This window comes from Antedon bifida, chromosome 2 (assembly GCF_963402885.1).
Source record: "Antedon bifida chromosome 2, ecAntBifi1.1, whole genome shotgun sequence".
Lineage (NCBI taxonomy): Eukaryota > Metazoa > Echinodermata > Crinoidea > Comatulida > Antedonidae > Antedon > Antedon bifida.
Window position 1 is genome coordinate 31,071,854 of NC_136227.1, and position 18,054 is coordinate 31,089,907.

General features: G+C 30.1%; 1 protein-coding gene across 4 annotated transcripts in view; it reads right to left on the minus strand.

Annotated features, from left to right (window-relative positions):
• Positions 1 to 18,054, minus strand: part of LOC144834595 (autism susceptibility gene 2 protein homolog) — a 135,180-nt gene that overhangs the window by 16,707 nt on the left and 100,419 nt on the right. For all 4 annotated transcript variants that reach the window (XM_078689458.1, XM_078689459.1, XM_078689457.1 and 1 more), the window contains one exon: positions 4,047 to 4,098. In XM_078689458.1, the coding sequence (XP_078545584.1) occupies positions 4,047 to 4,098 (52 nt within the window). The remainder of the gene's footprint in view (positions 1 to 4,046; positions 4,099 to 18,054) is intronic.

Consider the following 18,054-nt stretch of genomic DNA (forward strand, 5'->3'; position numbering starts at 1 on the left):
ATTTAAGTTTACGCCAAGTCACTCCTTGCTTCTAAATGGCTAATTACTCACATTTGTTGGATCATTTTATAGTCGATTTACTCAAAAATAAATTTGTTTTATAATGTGCTGGTATTCTATTGCACATCGTACATGTTTTTAAAGTTTTATTAATGAAGATGTAATGATAATTTATTTCTTTCTGAAAATTGAACGCAACGATATTACTTATTCCTTTCTGAAAATCGAACAATTTTTAAACTTTGCGCAGAAGTATCATACTCTTCATGGAATATTTTGTTTATATCTGTATCTTTTATTAATTAATTTTTTTTTTTTTTTTTAATTTCACCAAAATTAACAGCAACGAAAGTTGCCACTTAAAGGTATGAAACAGAAAACACAATAAATATGGTGAATGGTGATTATATAGTACCAAAGATTAGTTAAATTTGCCTGATCAACTCTGGCCTGCGAAGCCTCGCTAACTCCAGACGGAGACCCATTAAAAACTTGTTAAGGAAAGATTAATAATCAAGTTATCCACGGACATCCCCGCAACTTCAAGTTTTTAAACGCACCCTATGTTGTTTGACGGGTTTAATACAAACAAACAATTTTTTGTGACCTTATAATTAGTCGACCTTGATTACATCCCAATTTAATGTACAGTTCATTCAAATGAATTATTTATTATAATTAAATAGGAAACTAGCTTTTTGATTCAATTCGAACAATTATATCATATAATTTCTTGTACATTATTACAAATTAACCTTGAAATGGAAATAGCATAGTCAGGTAAAATTATTTTCTGTTACATTTGACAGCAGGAAACTTTCCACTAAAAATTCATTTGTATAATAAAGGTTTTTATTAGACTAAAGAAATGACCAAATTCCATTATTATTATTTAAATATTAAATATTAAATATATATCATCCATATTATGATACTGATAATAAATTAACCCAATAGTTACTGATTATGATAAAATTCCAACACAGTTGGTGGGTAGGGTATTTTTAAATATTACTTTGGACAAGGTTGGCCACACGTTCTATTCTAAATAGTTAAAAAAAAAACAATTGCTATAATTTTTTTTTTCTATATTCATAATGTATTATGGATTTATATCTTTATTATCGCACCGATATAACTTTATCATTCCAGTTTTTAAAGCAGTTATCACTTCCTCAGCAATAGGCCTACTGCAACAGTAATTACTACATTTTTTCTACAAGCACTATAATTTATTATCACATCTATCTATGTCATTAGTAAATTTGTTATATAAATATACTATAGTTCATAAATCAGTCACAAGCCAGCAATGACAACAGTACTGGTAAGTTTAATATGTTATTATTACATGTTTTTTTCATGTACTATATTGATATCACATCTCTGAAATGTCATGTATTATTACATTTTTACAATGTACTATATATCACGTATCAGTCCAAGACGTACTGTAGCACTGACGGTACCGGTAGCTTTAATAACGTACTGTCATGTGACTCATAACACAGCGAGATGATACTATTATATTCGGTAATTAGTAATCAATCTATTTTAACATTGTAATAATAATTTAGACATTAATACCATTTCTATTAGCAATGATAAATAACAATGTCCCTCATAAACTCTTTATTGCAAAGATAAAAATTAAATATCAAAAGCAAAACAAATTGGTAATCATTCTACTTTGAAATTTGTTACATTGATAATGTCATTCTTTTCTGTCCTAATAAACATGATTGCAAACACGAATTCTTCAATAAAGAAACATTAAAAGCACAACTTCACTATTGTGATATAATCAATTTGTTTCATGGACAATATTAGGAATCACATCAAAATGATTCTAATGTAGTTACTGCAGTAACTACTGCATTACTGCAGTAATAAATCATTTTTAGTTGGTTTCTTATTTAGGCAGTCACTGCAACAAACAGTGTAACTATATTTATAATACCCAGAAAAAGTGTAAATTTATTGTATTTAAGGCTGACAAGTAAAACTAAATGTGAATACTTTCAACATGGAAACTTTACAATATATTATAACTTGTACTGGTAAAAAACACTAGAAACTAGAAAGGATGGGCTTATAAATGAAAACAATATTAGTGGGTCAGCCTAAAATTATGATGTGCCCAGATATGGACATGATGATGTCATATCACTACCATATTTTGGCATATCACTACCATATTTAGGCACATCACACTTTGTTTGTCAAATTAGATTGATAGTGTAGTCAAAGCAAAAGGCTTTTTTTGCATTAAACTTGCTTGCAAAATTTAGGGGTGAACTTAGGGGCCTGATGAAAGCAGATAGGTAAATCATACTAACATTTCCTTCTTTTCAATACAAAAATTGACCAAAAAAATGTGGTTTTTAAAAACAATATCGAAAGACACTATAGCGGAAAACAACATACAATGAAAGGAAATTGGCAATGATGCATAGAAAATGTATCAAAATTGAGTGTCTAAGGTCACCAATTTACTGGGACATTATCAAATTAAACAAATAATTCCTTTTAGTAATAATATTATCTTGTTATCTTGAAATATAAAAAAAAAGGTAAAAAACATCAGTTTCAAATTGATAGCAGTCTTTCAGCTATGTAGCTGTTATAACTGTGTGGAGGCGCTAACAAATGCCAACACTGAATATCCCTATTTTTTTCTCCCGGCCTATCATGCTCACGGTTTTCCCATGTATACAAAGATAACCACATTTTTATATGGGATGATTTCTAAAATAAAATACTACAAAAAAGCTCAAATTCAAGCAAACATTCCTCTCACATATCACCACTTGTCGATGTGCTCTCTGCCTTGATGAAAAATATCCACAGAAACCGACCACCTTCCATTTTTCAGCTTTTTCTTTTTTTTTGTACGCACTATGTACGTTTTGTGCCTGTTAAAATTGGTGACAAATTTGATATGGAACCTCTACACCAATAACTCAACATTTAAGGGCCCTGTGTTGGTAGCCCATTAAATTAGTTATAAATAGAAATGACTACACTACAATGCCAGGTTTCATTTTCATATTTTATTGTGTATGACTGACAGTTGATTGTTTGTGTCATAAATTTGGAGTGAAGGCCCAACTGAGACCCTAATACTTCCATTATTGAACCAGATTTATTATCATTGGTCAGAATTTGTCTGCCGTAGGCTACACCTTGGAACTACTCAGCCTATAGCCTCCTGGCCCAAGTGGGTGGTGAAAAATACTCATAGGAAGCCAATGTGAAAAATATATTTGGAGATGATAAGATAAACAAAAACAACACTGTTTTTAGTATTCAATTAGAATAAGTTAGGCCTATATTAGGCTAATATGAGAAAGACCAATTGAATAATTTGTAACAAAACACAAAATAACAACAAACTCCACAGTTGTAATATGAACAGTATTTCTAAATTGATGGCGATAAAAAGAACATGTTTATTATCTTAAAGAAGAAGTCATAATTTTTTTTTTATTTATTTATTTATTCATGGTCAAACACAGTAAAATATGTATGTAAATTATTTTTGTTTGTTCAAAGTTAAAAATTCACATAAAAATATAAAAATGAGTTTAAAAAGGTTAAAATTTTGTAAAATACAAATAAAACACATCATTTAAAATACATAGTTTAAAATACAAAATACAAGCAAGATTGGTGTGTGTAAGGGTATAGCATAAAATGATCAACGTTTCCACATTTCCATATGGCAATGTGAATACATGTTAGGACAATGGCAGTATGACAAAAACAATAATATTCATGTTATAATTGCTAATTATAAAAATGAAGAGGTGATACCAGAAAAAAAACAGACATTGTATTCATAAAAATATGAAAGAGAGACTATGAAAGAGAAATATGAAAGAGAATTATGAAATTACACAAAATACATTAATAATAATAATAATAAAGAAATTTGTCTTTGTTATTTTTACAAAAGAGCAAGGACAAAAAAGCTGATCTAACTCATTACATATAACAAAAAATCAATATAATTAAACTAAGAAGGTGATGAGAAATTAACTTACTTCGATTCGGTGCAAGGTTTGCTAGAAATAGATCCGATTCCGTGTCAGAGTTCTGCAAAAAAGAAAGACAAAAAAACGCATTTTAAATTACACTGTTTGACATCCTGTTGTTAGGTTTCATGGAAATGAATAATATAATCACAAGGTTACATATACATCTTTATCTTTTTGGTAAAACAACAAACAAGTTTAGAAAATAGCAACAGTGTATACCATTTTCGTTTTACTGTTAACATACTAAAATCTAAAGTTACCAAAATGTGGCCAAAAGTGTTAAAATCTAGAAAACAGTTATTAATAAAAGATAAAATATTCAAAATAGAGTATGCCTGTGTCATTTAAATGAATCTACTAAAATAATCTAATCTACTGAATAATAATTCCATATAAATTTATACACAAATTAAAATCATATTTTGAGATACAGGAAAAATCTATTTGTACTTCAAATAGCCTAAATGAAATAAAACATTTTTATAATATTAAATAACTAGAAAATAGAATACTTTACAATTTTACAACCAAAGACAAGCAGAATTGAGGGAAAAAATGTCTATTTAAAAAAAAAAGTGTAGTGTACTGTATACTACTTGTATACAACCTTTAGCTCTGTCTATCAAACTAGTTTGACAAAAAAAGTGTGATGTGCCCAAATATGATAGTGATATTCCCAAATATGGTAGTGATATGATGTCATCATGTCCATATAAAGTTTGATAGTGTAGACAGAGCTTTACAGATGGCAAGATGTTGTGGTTAAAGTAAATTGTGTTTTTACTTATGGATAGCAAGCATGTTTACCATGCCATACCTTGTGATCAGAGTATAAATGAACAATAGTGTACAGATTGACTCATTCAAATAGATATTGACTTCTTCATTCAGTAGTCTGATAAACAGCCTGTGGCTAGCTAACAATATAATGGATTTCACACAGTCAATCATTCTGGGCTAAATCACTAATCCGAACACGTATGTCTTTACTACTTACCAGGAGAATTAGTTGAAATGTGTTTAGAAAAACGATTTTAAATTCGATACCATTCGATAACGATACTATCAAAAGTATATCTAATTCAAGCCCTTATCATTACAAAGTTTTCTACTTTTTTTTGGAGAAAATTACTCTCTCCTTCTCCCTGCAAAAATCCTGGCCATGGGCTTGTTGTTTAATTAGCATGGGAAAAACCATTATCCAAAACTATTGTTTTAAAATTGAATGACTATATAACAAAACATAAAATGATTTTCTTTTCATATTCATCTCATTGTAAATATTTATTACCAACTTAACAAAATAACAAACAAATTAAAATACAATAAAAAATAACCATAAACAATTATTACACAATAATAATATTTGCTCCACTTTCTGAAATAATAATTATTTTCCTTTATGTGTATTTTACAAAAAAAAATTGTGGAATAATCAATTACTGATCATAATAAACTTAGTATTAAAAAAATGACTTTAGGGTATCATACAGTAATTGTAGTAATAAAACTATCAGTTTATTATTCAATTAATCAATATAAAAAAAATTAATAATAATTATGCATATCATAATCAATAGATGTATTAATAAGGTAGAATGAATATTGAATATTAAACTTTTATAGGAATATTAAATGAAGAATTCAATATTTTTCAATGAACAATAAAAATGTATAAATACATTATATGGCTATTTTGAAAAAGCATATTGTCCATTGATAATGCTCACATGGATATGGAAAAAGTTTATGGGGATGGAAAAGGTGATGGAAAAGGAAGGTGATGGAATGGTAAGGTGATAGAAAAGGAAGGGGATGGAAAGGTAAGGTGATAGAAAAGGAAGGTGATGGAATGGTAAGGTGATGGAAAAGGAAGGTGATGGAAAGGTAAGGTGATGGAAACGATGGCAGGGGAGGAGCAGGTTGTAGGTGTTTTATATATTCTTTCATTGACTACTACAAAGTTGGATTTTCAATTCATTTATTGCAACAATTAAATAAACATTGTTGAATTTATAAATGTACAGGTGCACACATGATACAAAAATTGGTAGATGTCTGTAATTGGGTCACGATCTGCAGTTAGGATTATTTAAATATTTCTCTTTGTCCCTAACACTATACTAAGCCACAAACTTAATTACTGCTATCTTTAGACCTATTGTTCAAGATGACTAGATTAGTAAGCCAATCAATATACATATTTTAAGGAGAAGAATAGAGTCTTAAAAACACTCGCTTCATAGCTTCCAATCTTTTACCAACACTGAAATCCTATTTTTTAAAATAAACTGAAAACAATTAACTAAGAGAACTAATTATACAAAGAGATCACAATGAATCCAGATAAGATCTCTCCTTGTTAACCTATGTTTACACGCTCTTTCTCTATTGGAGTTAAGCTCTGTCTACACTATCAAACTTTATGTGACAAAAAAATGTGATGTGCCAATTGCCAAAGGAAAGTCAAATTTCCAGTTTATGGACGAATAAACAATTTTGAAATGTTATCTATGAGAGGTATATCAGAGGGCAAGTCTACATGAGAGCATGGAAAACTTTTCTCTGTACAGTATAATCCAAGTTATATCGCAGTTCAACACATGTAAGAAAGTTCACTGATCACAAAAGCACTCAATCCGATCTAACTCAAGATTTAGATTGGTTTATGCATGCATAGAACATGATTAACTAGTGTGAGTAAACATATCCTAAACTATGTTATTACTGTATTAAACCATGGCTCCATTTATTTTTTGCTATAATACAAATAGCATTTGCATAGACAGCAAGGACAGGTCCAGTGAACATCATACATTTCGACACTAATTTTCTTGAGTCAGTAAGGGGTGAATTAGTGATACTAGAAGGTCAAAATGTAGTGAGTCAGTCTATATACCCATTTTACTAATAATTGATACAACATTGAAAAACAAGTATTACTACATACACATTCTCCAAACCTCTCAAATTTAATTACATTTTATAACCATCACAATTTATTTTCAAAATCAACTTCCAGTTTCTGTTTAACTATCGCTATAACAACAGACAGGAAAACACTTGTAAACCAACAAATAACTACAATTATAAACTAGAATTTAATTCGTCACTTTGACGAATTATAGGTGATCATTTTTATCATTTTACTGAAATTAATTTTTTTTTAAACATGCACGTACGTTAACATACGATCGGAAAATGTTGATGTATGCCATCCTATTATATGCTTATAGTGCTGAGTTGTGCCTATATGCCATATACAATATGTACAGTATATACTGTATATCTATATACAGTGTAGCATAGGTGAAATTGCGGGACACATGTTCTAATTTTTTGGCATGATGACGTTATCAAACTAAACTTTAAGATGACAATTTCGAAAGATAATTAATTGAGCAAAAAAATATAAGATTTGGAAAAAAATTTGGCACGTAGAAGCGCTGTGCGCGCTCTTTGAATTGTGTATAACTTTGACGAAAAATATGAAAAAACTACTTTTTCACTTCAACTGGCCATAAGTTAACGTCACAACATCCGATAGGCTTAATTTTTATATGAATTAATATCTACATTTCATCAGCTTTCATAATAAATTATAATCATCAAGGTAACCTTCAATTTTGAAGAGCTGTAAGATATTCAAATTTACTGCGAAGGTGAAATTACACGGCCTACGTTATTCAAGTTTTTACGCGTGATGACGTCATTAAAATGAAGATAGTGTCAACTCATGATAAAGATAATTAATTAAGCAAGCACATACTGAAAGTTGTGCGAAATTCGAGCACACATAACCAAGATGCGCTCTGTTGAATGTGATAATCTACACAAAAAGATAACAAATCCTAATTTTTAAATTCAAGTGGCCATTTGATGACGTCAAAACATTTTGTACGTAAAATGTGTACATGAATTCATATCTACAACTCAATGGCTTCCAGAATAAGTTAAAAAAATCGGGGGTCATCTTGCATTCTGAAGAATTATTTTCATTTTAAAAAAGACCTATTTTTCACCATTTTCAGAACTTTTGTAAAATAAATGTGCGCATTTTGTCATTTTTAACGTGCTCGTATAGCGTTATTTTAAGTCGGAACTGACTCAAATTTGGTGAATGTACTAAGGATGGTGAGTAGAATGAGATTTGTAAAAAAAATTCATATTTTTTACGCTTTTTAAGTATCGCGCGCGCAAAAACGCATTTTTGCGCAGTAATTTTTTGAAACACGCAAATGGCCTAATTCATGCTCTAAATTGATCAAAACTTAATTTTGAGCGTTTTAAATTTTTAACGCGCGATATCACGCGCATGAACCTACGTGCGCGTGCGTTTTTATTTGCTAATATTTTTACCCTTGATCTGAAGTTTACGTGTAGTGAATTTCATTAATATGTGATAATGAATTATGGAGATATGATTGATAATGTGATTTCGCAAAATGGCGTATAAATGTCGTCACGGATGAGTGATCACGCTGGAAAGCTTATTAGGATTAAGTTGTATTATTTGAAAGATATTCTGAAATTTTTGTAATCATTGACATTAAACTTTTTGAGATAATTGTTACACAAAATAGTGTACAGAAACAATAAAAAGAAAAAAAATAACTAGACATGAAACTCGTCACTACGGACGAGTTAGTTATCCGCACGACAAACGCCACGTGCACGTCATACGTTAGAATTTTGCACCCAGAAAAAGAGTATGGCATTATGACCTGATCTGAAGAATATGATATGTTGTTAGTGCTGAATTCTGTCAATTTTGTGTCATATAGTATATACAGTATAAACAGTATAATCTGTATACATATTACATACAGTGTAGAATAGGTGAAATTACGGGACCCGCCATTTATTCCATTTTTTAACATGGCGACGGTATCAAAATGAAACACTAAAATACCAATTTTGGAAGGATATTATCTCAGCAACAACATATTAGCGTGTAGAAGAAATTTGGATACGTAAAATATAGATGCGCGCTCTTTTAAATGTGATGAACTATGACGCAAAATATGAAAATACGACTTTTTTTATTCAACTGGCCATATGATGACGTCACTACATCTGATTGACAAAATGTTCACATAAGTTCGCATCTACAATCCAATAGCTTCCAGAAAACGTTTTAATCGTGATTATCACATTTTATTCTTACGAGCTATAACAGATTAAAATTTACTGTAAAGATAAAATTAATGACCCACGTAATTTAAATTTTTAGGCATGATGACGTTATAAAAATTAAAATATTTTTAACTCATGCGAAAGATAGTTGATTGACCTAGATAATATTAAAATCTCGGAGAAAATGGAAGACGGATAAGCGTGATGCGCTCCATTGAATGTGATGAGCAATAACGAAAGAGACAAAAATCCTATTTTTAAAATTTGTGTGGCCATACGATGACGTCACAACATCCGTAAGGAAAAAATTCTGCATGAATTCATATCTACAACATATCTGCTTACATATTAAGTTAAAAAACTCGGGGGTAACGGTTGATCCTGAGGAGCTATAATAGATTCAAAATAGGCATAATTTTGACAATATTTTGTAACTTTTGCAACTAAAACGCATGCAAATGGTCTAAATCAACGTGTACGTATGACGTCATTTTAATTTGAAATGATGTCAATCTTTTTAAAAATGACTAGGAAAGGCTGGAAAATCACAATTTAATAGAAAAAAACATGATTTTCATGCTGCGTGCGCACTGCACGCGTAAAATTGTTCGCGCGCGCGGGAAATTTTGACATGCGCAAAATGTCATGAATGGCGTAAAAAGTTGATTAGAAATTAATTTTGCGCATTTTAAAATTTTAAATGCGCGTGCGCGCGTAACTTCTTGTAAAACACGCCATTTTTAGTTAACTAAAAGTTTGCCCTTGATATGACTTAAATTTTCATAAAGGGTAAAAAAAAAATTACGCTTGGTTTTTAAGCTATGATCAATCATTAAAAATCATAAAATCGCGCGTAAGTCACGTTGCGCAACTCTGACGTCATTCAAAATAGGAGGTGCACAACTTCACGTAAATGCCCACATGTTGTCAAAGTTATGAAATATTATGTTTACACATTTTAGAGATACGTGAGCCACAAAAAAACGGGAAAGAAATAAGAATAATACAGAAAAAAAATAATGATCCACTACAATAACAAGGAGTTATCCGCTACTAAGCGGATAACTAATAAAAAAAAAAATAATAATAAAGATTTTATACAATAACAATAGGTGATCATTTTATTCTAAATGATCACCTAATAACCTCGGACAGAAATATTTTCGTTCAAAACAACTATGATTGTATAAAAATCGACAAATATTCATGATAAAAACAACCTAGTTTACAATGAATTCGTTGATGCAGAACCTTGAAAAGTACTCAGAAATACAAAAATAAATAAAGATAGAAAAGCTCAGGAATCAAATTAAAAGGTAGTATTTCATGTTTTTGTGGTTTGTATTTTGTTATTTTGTTGAATGACCTTGCACTTGGCTTTTTAATCTGAGTGCATTTTTGGGGTCAAATGTACTTTATGCATGTGGCTTGCTGGATTTTTAATGCTTGCTATAAAAATAGTAAGTATGTACGTACTACTAGTATTATTATCTAACATCACACATAGTATAAATAAACGTTTAAAAAATGCAGTACATAGATATAAATATAGATTGAAGGATAGCACAATAGATCATAAATATGATCATTACTTATATAAATTTTGTTATTAAAATAAAAAGGTTAATGTTAATATAGTTAATGGGTATGGGTATATTTTTAAACTGTAAACATTTATTAATCTATATGAAAGATGTTTTCTTCTTATTGTTTTTATTGGGGTCTATTGTACTGTATTATATTAAGATAACTGTAGATATAAATAGAGAATGAAGAATAGCACAATAGATCATAAATATGATTATTAAATATTACTTATATAAATTTTTCTATTAAAATAAAAAGGTTAATGTTAAGTTATACTTCTGAGAATTGGGTATATTTTCAAACTGTAAAAATTCATGAGTATATATATGAAAATTGTTATCTTCTTAATGTTTTTATTGGGGTTTGTTGTACTATATTATAGTAAGAATAACACAAAACATCTGGTGCATAAAAACACATGGTATACCTAGTGACTTGAGATTCACCAAATGCGAAGAATTGCGAGTAGAGAAGTACGAGCCTCACACCAAATGCGCGAGACTTGATGAGTATGATATGTAATACTGATTTGTAATTTATCTTGTTCTTTTTATGACAGATGGGTAGGAAAACATGACAAAAATGATGAACATGTTTAGTCAAGTATGCTATTAAAAGCCGTTCATGGGGTTACTACCACATTACTCAATGCTTTTTGTTCATTCAACCTTCAACCACCATGGGCAATGATCAAGCAACAACAGTAAAGATGAATGGGCCTAGCCCCGAGGCTTTCACACTTTACAATCTGGCCTAATTGGCTGGAATTAACTGTGATCAGGGCTTGTTACAGCAGGGAGAAATTAGATCCAGGCCCCATGATCCATAACCTGAATTCCCACTGTTGATATTATAAACCCCGAGCAAATGGCTCTGCAAATAAAAGGCCAATTTGAAATATCATTTTCGTCGTCCGGGGAGCGATTAATCATCATTTGCTGATATATCTCTAGGGGGATGACAACAGACATAATGCTGTAGGCTTTCAAAAGCTCCATAAACCATATAGCATTCATATTTTACTAGCGAAATGGTGAACTTAGACAAGTGCATGTGACCCTAGAATAATATGTTGAGATTTGATTTATGACATGCTTTGTAAAAAGTTTAGCTACTCACATTCCATATGACTTGATCTTATGTGTAATCGTAATTATACCAAAAAAAAAAATGTTTAAAATATTACCGAACTGATACAAACTCATATCAGCATTGTATAGTACAAATTAATATTAATTATAATTAATATATCAAAGTATTTTAATTTTAGGCTAGCATTAATAAATCTAAAATGTTTGTTCTACTAACCTATAAAATTATTTCTAAATTTGCAATTTACATAGATACAAAAAACCTAACACTTAAAAATTATATTTTACATATTGTTGAGATTAAATAACAATAGGTTATTATTATTGCATAGAGTACATGAATATAATTTTAAAACCAGACAATCAGTTGAATACATTTGTGATTTAATGTATGGTATTAGTTTAATGCAAATTGATCCAAATAAAATGAGAACAGAGAACTACTCAACAGAAATGGAATATATGAGTTCCATCCATGTATATTTATAGCTTATCAGCTTATTCTAATACTTGTAGTATCCTGTCTATTGACAATAAACATCATGCAGTATTGTGTCTGCTGACTACAAAATAGCCATACCATAGCACCTAACTCCTAAATATTAACTTACAGCACATAACTTACTTGCCTAACCCTCTAAATCTCTATACTTATACCACAGTATCCCATATGGGATGATGATTACTGTAAGAAGACAAGATACTGCAGGATGTTTATTGTCGCTAGACATGATATACTGTAGCTCGTATATCAGTTAGTAGTTAGTATTTTCCTATGTTACATATTAAAACCATAAATACAGACAATTTTTTATTCTGGTCAATATCAAATAAAAACATACAAATACTTACATCAATTTGATATATTATATTCCAATTACAAAAGGAAAAGTGGTTCTAAAAGTAATAGTATGTCCATTATTAGAGTATTATCCAAAGAGGTAATTTATCAAGCTTGCTTTGAACACGTTCACCTTCAACTAAATGACAATCCCAACAACAAACAATTCAACTTGGATAATAATAAACATCGCCCTCTACAGCCCAAACACAATAGCCTATTCATACCATCTGTTTGTAGTATAACAATAGCCATTAATACTTAAGTAGCCGGTCGATTTCTATTTTATTTCTAGCTTATTATGCTTATAAATTTGTTGGCCTATTTTTAAGTCGTTAGAAGCATGTGTTTCTTTGTGTGGAGTAGTAGTATTGACTTGTGCTATAAGCGGCCGTCAGACACGTGAATCTCAGCGCATCTTCCTGTTTGGCTTATCCAGCTTGTCCTTGTCGTGATTATCAGCTTAGTTCAATTAGTAACCACTTTCGTCCTAATTCCACAACGTGATTGTCGAGCCAATTTTTCGACGCGGCCAGCTTAGCAAAGGTTGAGGCCTCACTTTTTCACCCGCCGGTGCTCTACTTTCGCGATCATTCAGGTTACCTAACATTACCTTCGTTGCGAATGTTAATGTCGGCTGCTGCAAATAACAGGTTATGCCCTTGGATAGCTAGCTTTCCACAATATCGCAATCAATTAAGAGAGATTACAAACGACATCTCTTCATGATAAATTTGTAATTGTAAACTCGGTTACGGCAGGGCTGGATAATTTAAGCTCATGTATGGAGATTATATGATTAATTTGATCCCCTCAAACCTGGCCAGGGATTACATACTGATTTGAAGCAAATATAGATACAAACACACACATATCTTCTTATCACACATTTCAAAATTATACAGTAAGTTTACTGATAATTAAATTATATTATTATCGGACATAATAATAAATATCAAACATATATTCAAATTCTTTTATGTACCTTTTGTCGAATTCTTTGTCATATGTTCACATTTCCTTAGTATGATAACAGGTCAACCGTTATGAGGTCAGAAGGTGAGAAATAACAAGGCCAGGTTAACTATTAGTATTATGCCAATACTACTGTAGAAAACTTCCAACATTTCTCCGTTTCACCATAATTTAACATTTACTACGAAAACTAAAATCTATTTTATGGAAAAATTTCATCGGATTTCAATGTTACTATTTTCAAGACAATATTCAGACTTTATTGTTATTTAAACGTTAAACGATTCTTTTCTACATTTATTTCTTTTAATTTCAATCAAAAATTCAAAATCAAAATTACTTAATCAATATCCCTGTTTTGCCTATTACACCTCATTACACTACAGCATGTGTCTTTAACATGTACTGTATGCAATAAATAAATATAATTTAGCAAGCTTGTTTGGGTAATCACACTTTTTATTAAATAAATTGCAGTGACTGCCTAACTACTTTGAAACCAACTGAAATCATATGTTACTGCAGTAAAAACTGTAGTTACTGCAGTAACTGCAGTAGAGTAATTTTAACATGATCCATTTACAATTCATAAAAAATAGACAACTAGTAACTTGTTGACATGATAGACAGGATAGGGTTAATCAGTCAAAATTGGTTCCTAATTTGGGGTGACATAAGACAACTCTGATGCAAACCTCAAACATCACAAACTTTTAATAATATTAGCAATAAAAGAACAAGGTTATTTTAACAGGTGCCTGGTGAACATTCTAATTCAAAGTACAACAACATCAATCATTCAGTTTTGTTCACATTCATAATTTAAAACATACAATCTAGAAAGTCAGACATACAGTACCAATTTTACTGAATCAACAAATTATCCCATATTTTCTGTTTTATATGTACAGTAGTAATGCTTTTATTACCGTATATAAAGTAAAAGTTGGGGACAGAAACATAACCTCCCAAATAATAAAAATCAAAAAGTGGTTAAAACAGAAATTCTTCAAAACAACAATCAAATAAACAAAATGAAAGAAAGGAACATGAAAGTATTTGAAAATATACAAAGAAAGAACATATGCGATGAAAGAATCTGAACATACAATGAAAGAATCTGAACATACAATGAAAGAATTTGAACATACAATGAAAGAATATGAACATACAATGAATATGTATGAACATACAATGAAAGTATATGAACATATGCAAATTATATTTATATTTTATCAATCTTTAAGACCATTACCCAAATGTTGCAAGATTTCAATAAATTCTAAGCTAAATTTAGACATAGGAAATTGATGTAAAGTATGAGATCAACTACTGCTGTTTTCAAGATGCCTATGGCAATTATACCTGATTCCTTTTATAAACATCTACCACATGATAATTCAATCTGTTTGTCAGTCACTGAAAATTTGTAGAAAATTTAGTCAATATTATGAACAAATTTACATACAAAGCAAGTACAAACATCAGTGTGATTGTCCTTTAACGTAATAATATTTTAGCAGTTATGTAAACATAACAAAATTAAAATCAAATTATAGTTTATAATTTCCAAATATTTATTCGAATAAATCAAGACTAAAGAAAAAGAAGCTATAAACATGCTGTTTTCTGAGAAAGAATGTACATAGGCCTATATTGTGAAAATATATATTTTCCCTTCAAAATATGCATTATTAAATTGTCAAAATTATGAAACCATATTGTGAAATGTATTACAAATATTACTTGAAAATCACCACACCCAAAGTAAGCAACAAAGGAGATTAACAGAGTAAATTGAGCTATCTATAAACATGTATATCTCACTTCTTATTAATTAGGACCAATTAAATAGACAATTAACTAATAAATCAATCAATTAAGTAATTACTAAAACTACACTCAACTGTTTCCTATATCCTTTTCATGACATCTTTTTTGTGATTTAATTTCCATTTCATTTCTTAATCTCATTAAATCAATTTGTCTACATAAATAAAAGTTTAGTAAATTTGATGACAGTTTATTTTACACGCATTGCATCTAAAATTATTCCAGTCATAGCCATAGTCACAGGCCCCAAAAAATGTCCCTTGAATAGGATTCTACTGTATCCTATCTTGAAAATTATAGGTCGCAAAAATTTAATCCAGCGAAAATAAATGTGCAAATACACATGAACATTGATGTGTAAAAATACAGGTCATTTAAATAAGTGAATTATGTATCCATCAACAAGCATACACATGACAAATGCTGTGTAATTAGAAAACCCTCTAGCCTAGTCTAGCTGTAGAGCCTACAAATTAGCTGCAATCATCTGTAATTCAAAATGTCTTAGAGTATTCATTATTTGCAGTTTGAAACACAATTACTGCAGTATATGACAGAGTTTAATCCTATTCTCGAATAAAATCCCATCCCACCCACTGAATTTAGGTTAGATTCAGACATAGAACTTTCTTAAATCCATTGTTAATCAATCATGCATAAAGAACCACGGAGGTATATACCTCCATTAAAGAACGCAGGTCTATTGCGTGTCAACACAGTTATAACTATATTTGCTTTTATTTTGTTGTTCTGAACGACGGTAAACAAAATCACGATTTGTTCGTTTTTTCATTTCAGTGATTTCAGGTCGAGTATCTTCATATAACATTTTCTAAATTTGAAAACAACCATTTGAACAGGTGGTAGAAGAAGACAGTTAACACTACCAAATTAAGTAGGTTAAGGTTATCCTAACTGGGTTGCCTTTGGGCTCACTTATCATTTTCCCTGTCTTGTATTTTTCAATTTTTTAAAAGGAATGTTATTAAACATGAGTGATGCATTCAACCAGGGAGGTATTTGAGTATACTGGGAGTCAAACCGCCAATCATACCACGCTTGAGCGATTCTAGACTTACCCATGCGTTTGTGTGCATAGCTATTTCTATACCTCATCATGGGAAAAATATTATACACTGTCATTAACAAATTTAGTACTTCATAAATAAAAAAAAAATAGGTGCATATGTTGCCCTATTTATTTGGAAAGTTTATAAATGATTTCCCAGTAGGATTGTTGAAGTGTATACCAAGAGTATATTTGTTCAAACATCACATGTTTTTTATCCAATCATCAGTAAACAACAAAAAGGAGACGAAAACATCATTTTGTTATTCAACGCGAGCATAAGTCTCTCAAAATTACCCATGGCCTCTATATCAATAGAAACGGATTAAGTGGGATTAACATGGATTAGGAAGGTATAAAAAGCTATTATATAAACCATGGCATATTTACACCGCGGTTAAGTCCCTTTCAGTACAACCCACTTGACGATAATCTGGTGATACTAGAAGGACAATTGATAAGTGATCGTGCTAACCAGCAGTTAATTCTACAAAAACCAAACAGATCCTTCAAGGTTTAACAGGAAATGCGTATTGTTCTAATATAACTGTAATACCATTTACTACGCCCTACATAGCATGAGAACGTGCACAGGAAAAAAAGTACAATTAGGTCTAATGTACTGGTTTTCAACAATCAAAAGAATGTAGAAATTGATAATTCCAAGGCATATTTTATGCTATTTAATGACTCCTTTATTATATCAAATCAACACTTATTTTCTGGAAAGGACTAACAGACCGATAAAGCTTAAAAGGTAACAAAGATATACATATAAAATATGAAAATTATTGGACAAACTACTAAACTCTGACCACAAAAAAAATTAAATAAAAGAAAATGCTTGTTGGTATGAAAATAAAAATTCAGATTTTGGGACTGACAAACAGACTGACAGAAAATAAATCTATATAAACAAACACATAACTACACAGCATAAAGCTGACATATGAGAATGTAATGTATTATACAGAGAAGTATTGAATTCAATTGGAACCCCTTTGGGAACATACTGACAAACATTAACATTATTATCGCTACATTACAGTCGCTGTACAAGGTCATAGGTCATGTCAGTCATCATAAGGAAATTTACGGTGAATAAATCTGCCACTGAATAATATGCTATGACCATCTATTCTAATGTCTAGTTAGATTTTTACAAAAATTATAATTTTAAGAAAAAAAACATTGATGATCCAGCCTTATTAATCTGGAAATGCAAAAACTTAACAATTTTTATTGTAAAGCAAATAAAATTTCATTTCTCCACGTTTCTCGAAATGGAATGTTCAGCAAATATAGAATTTTATATGTGTAATTTTATATGGAAACCAATTTTGAATTTTTCCTCAATTTAATATTTGGTCGTTTTTTTTTTTATTTTATGATTACTAAAACAAAAGTTAAAACTTAAAAACTATAAAATCTTATATTATATGTTATATTATCAGTATTATATAGGCCTATTTTTGAAATTTA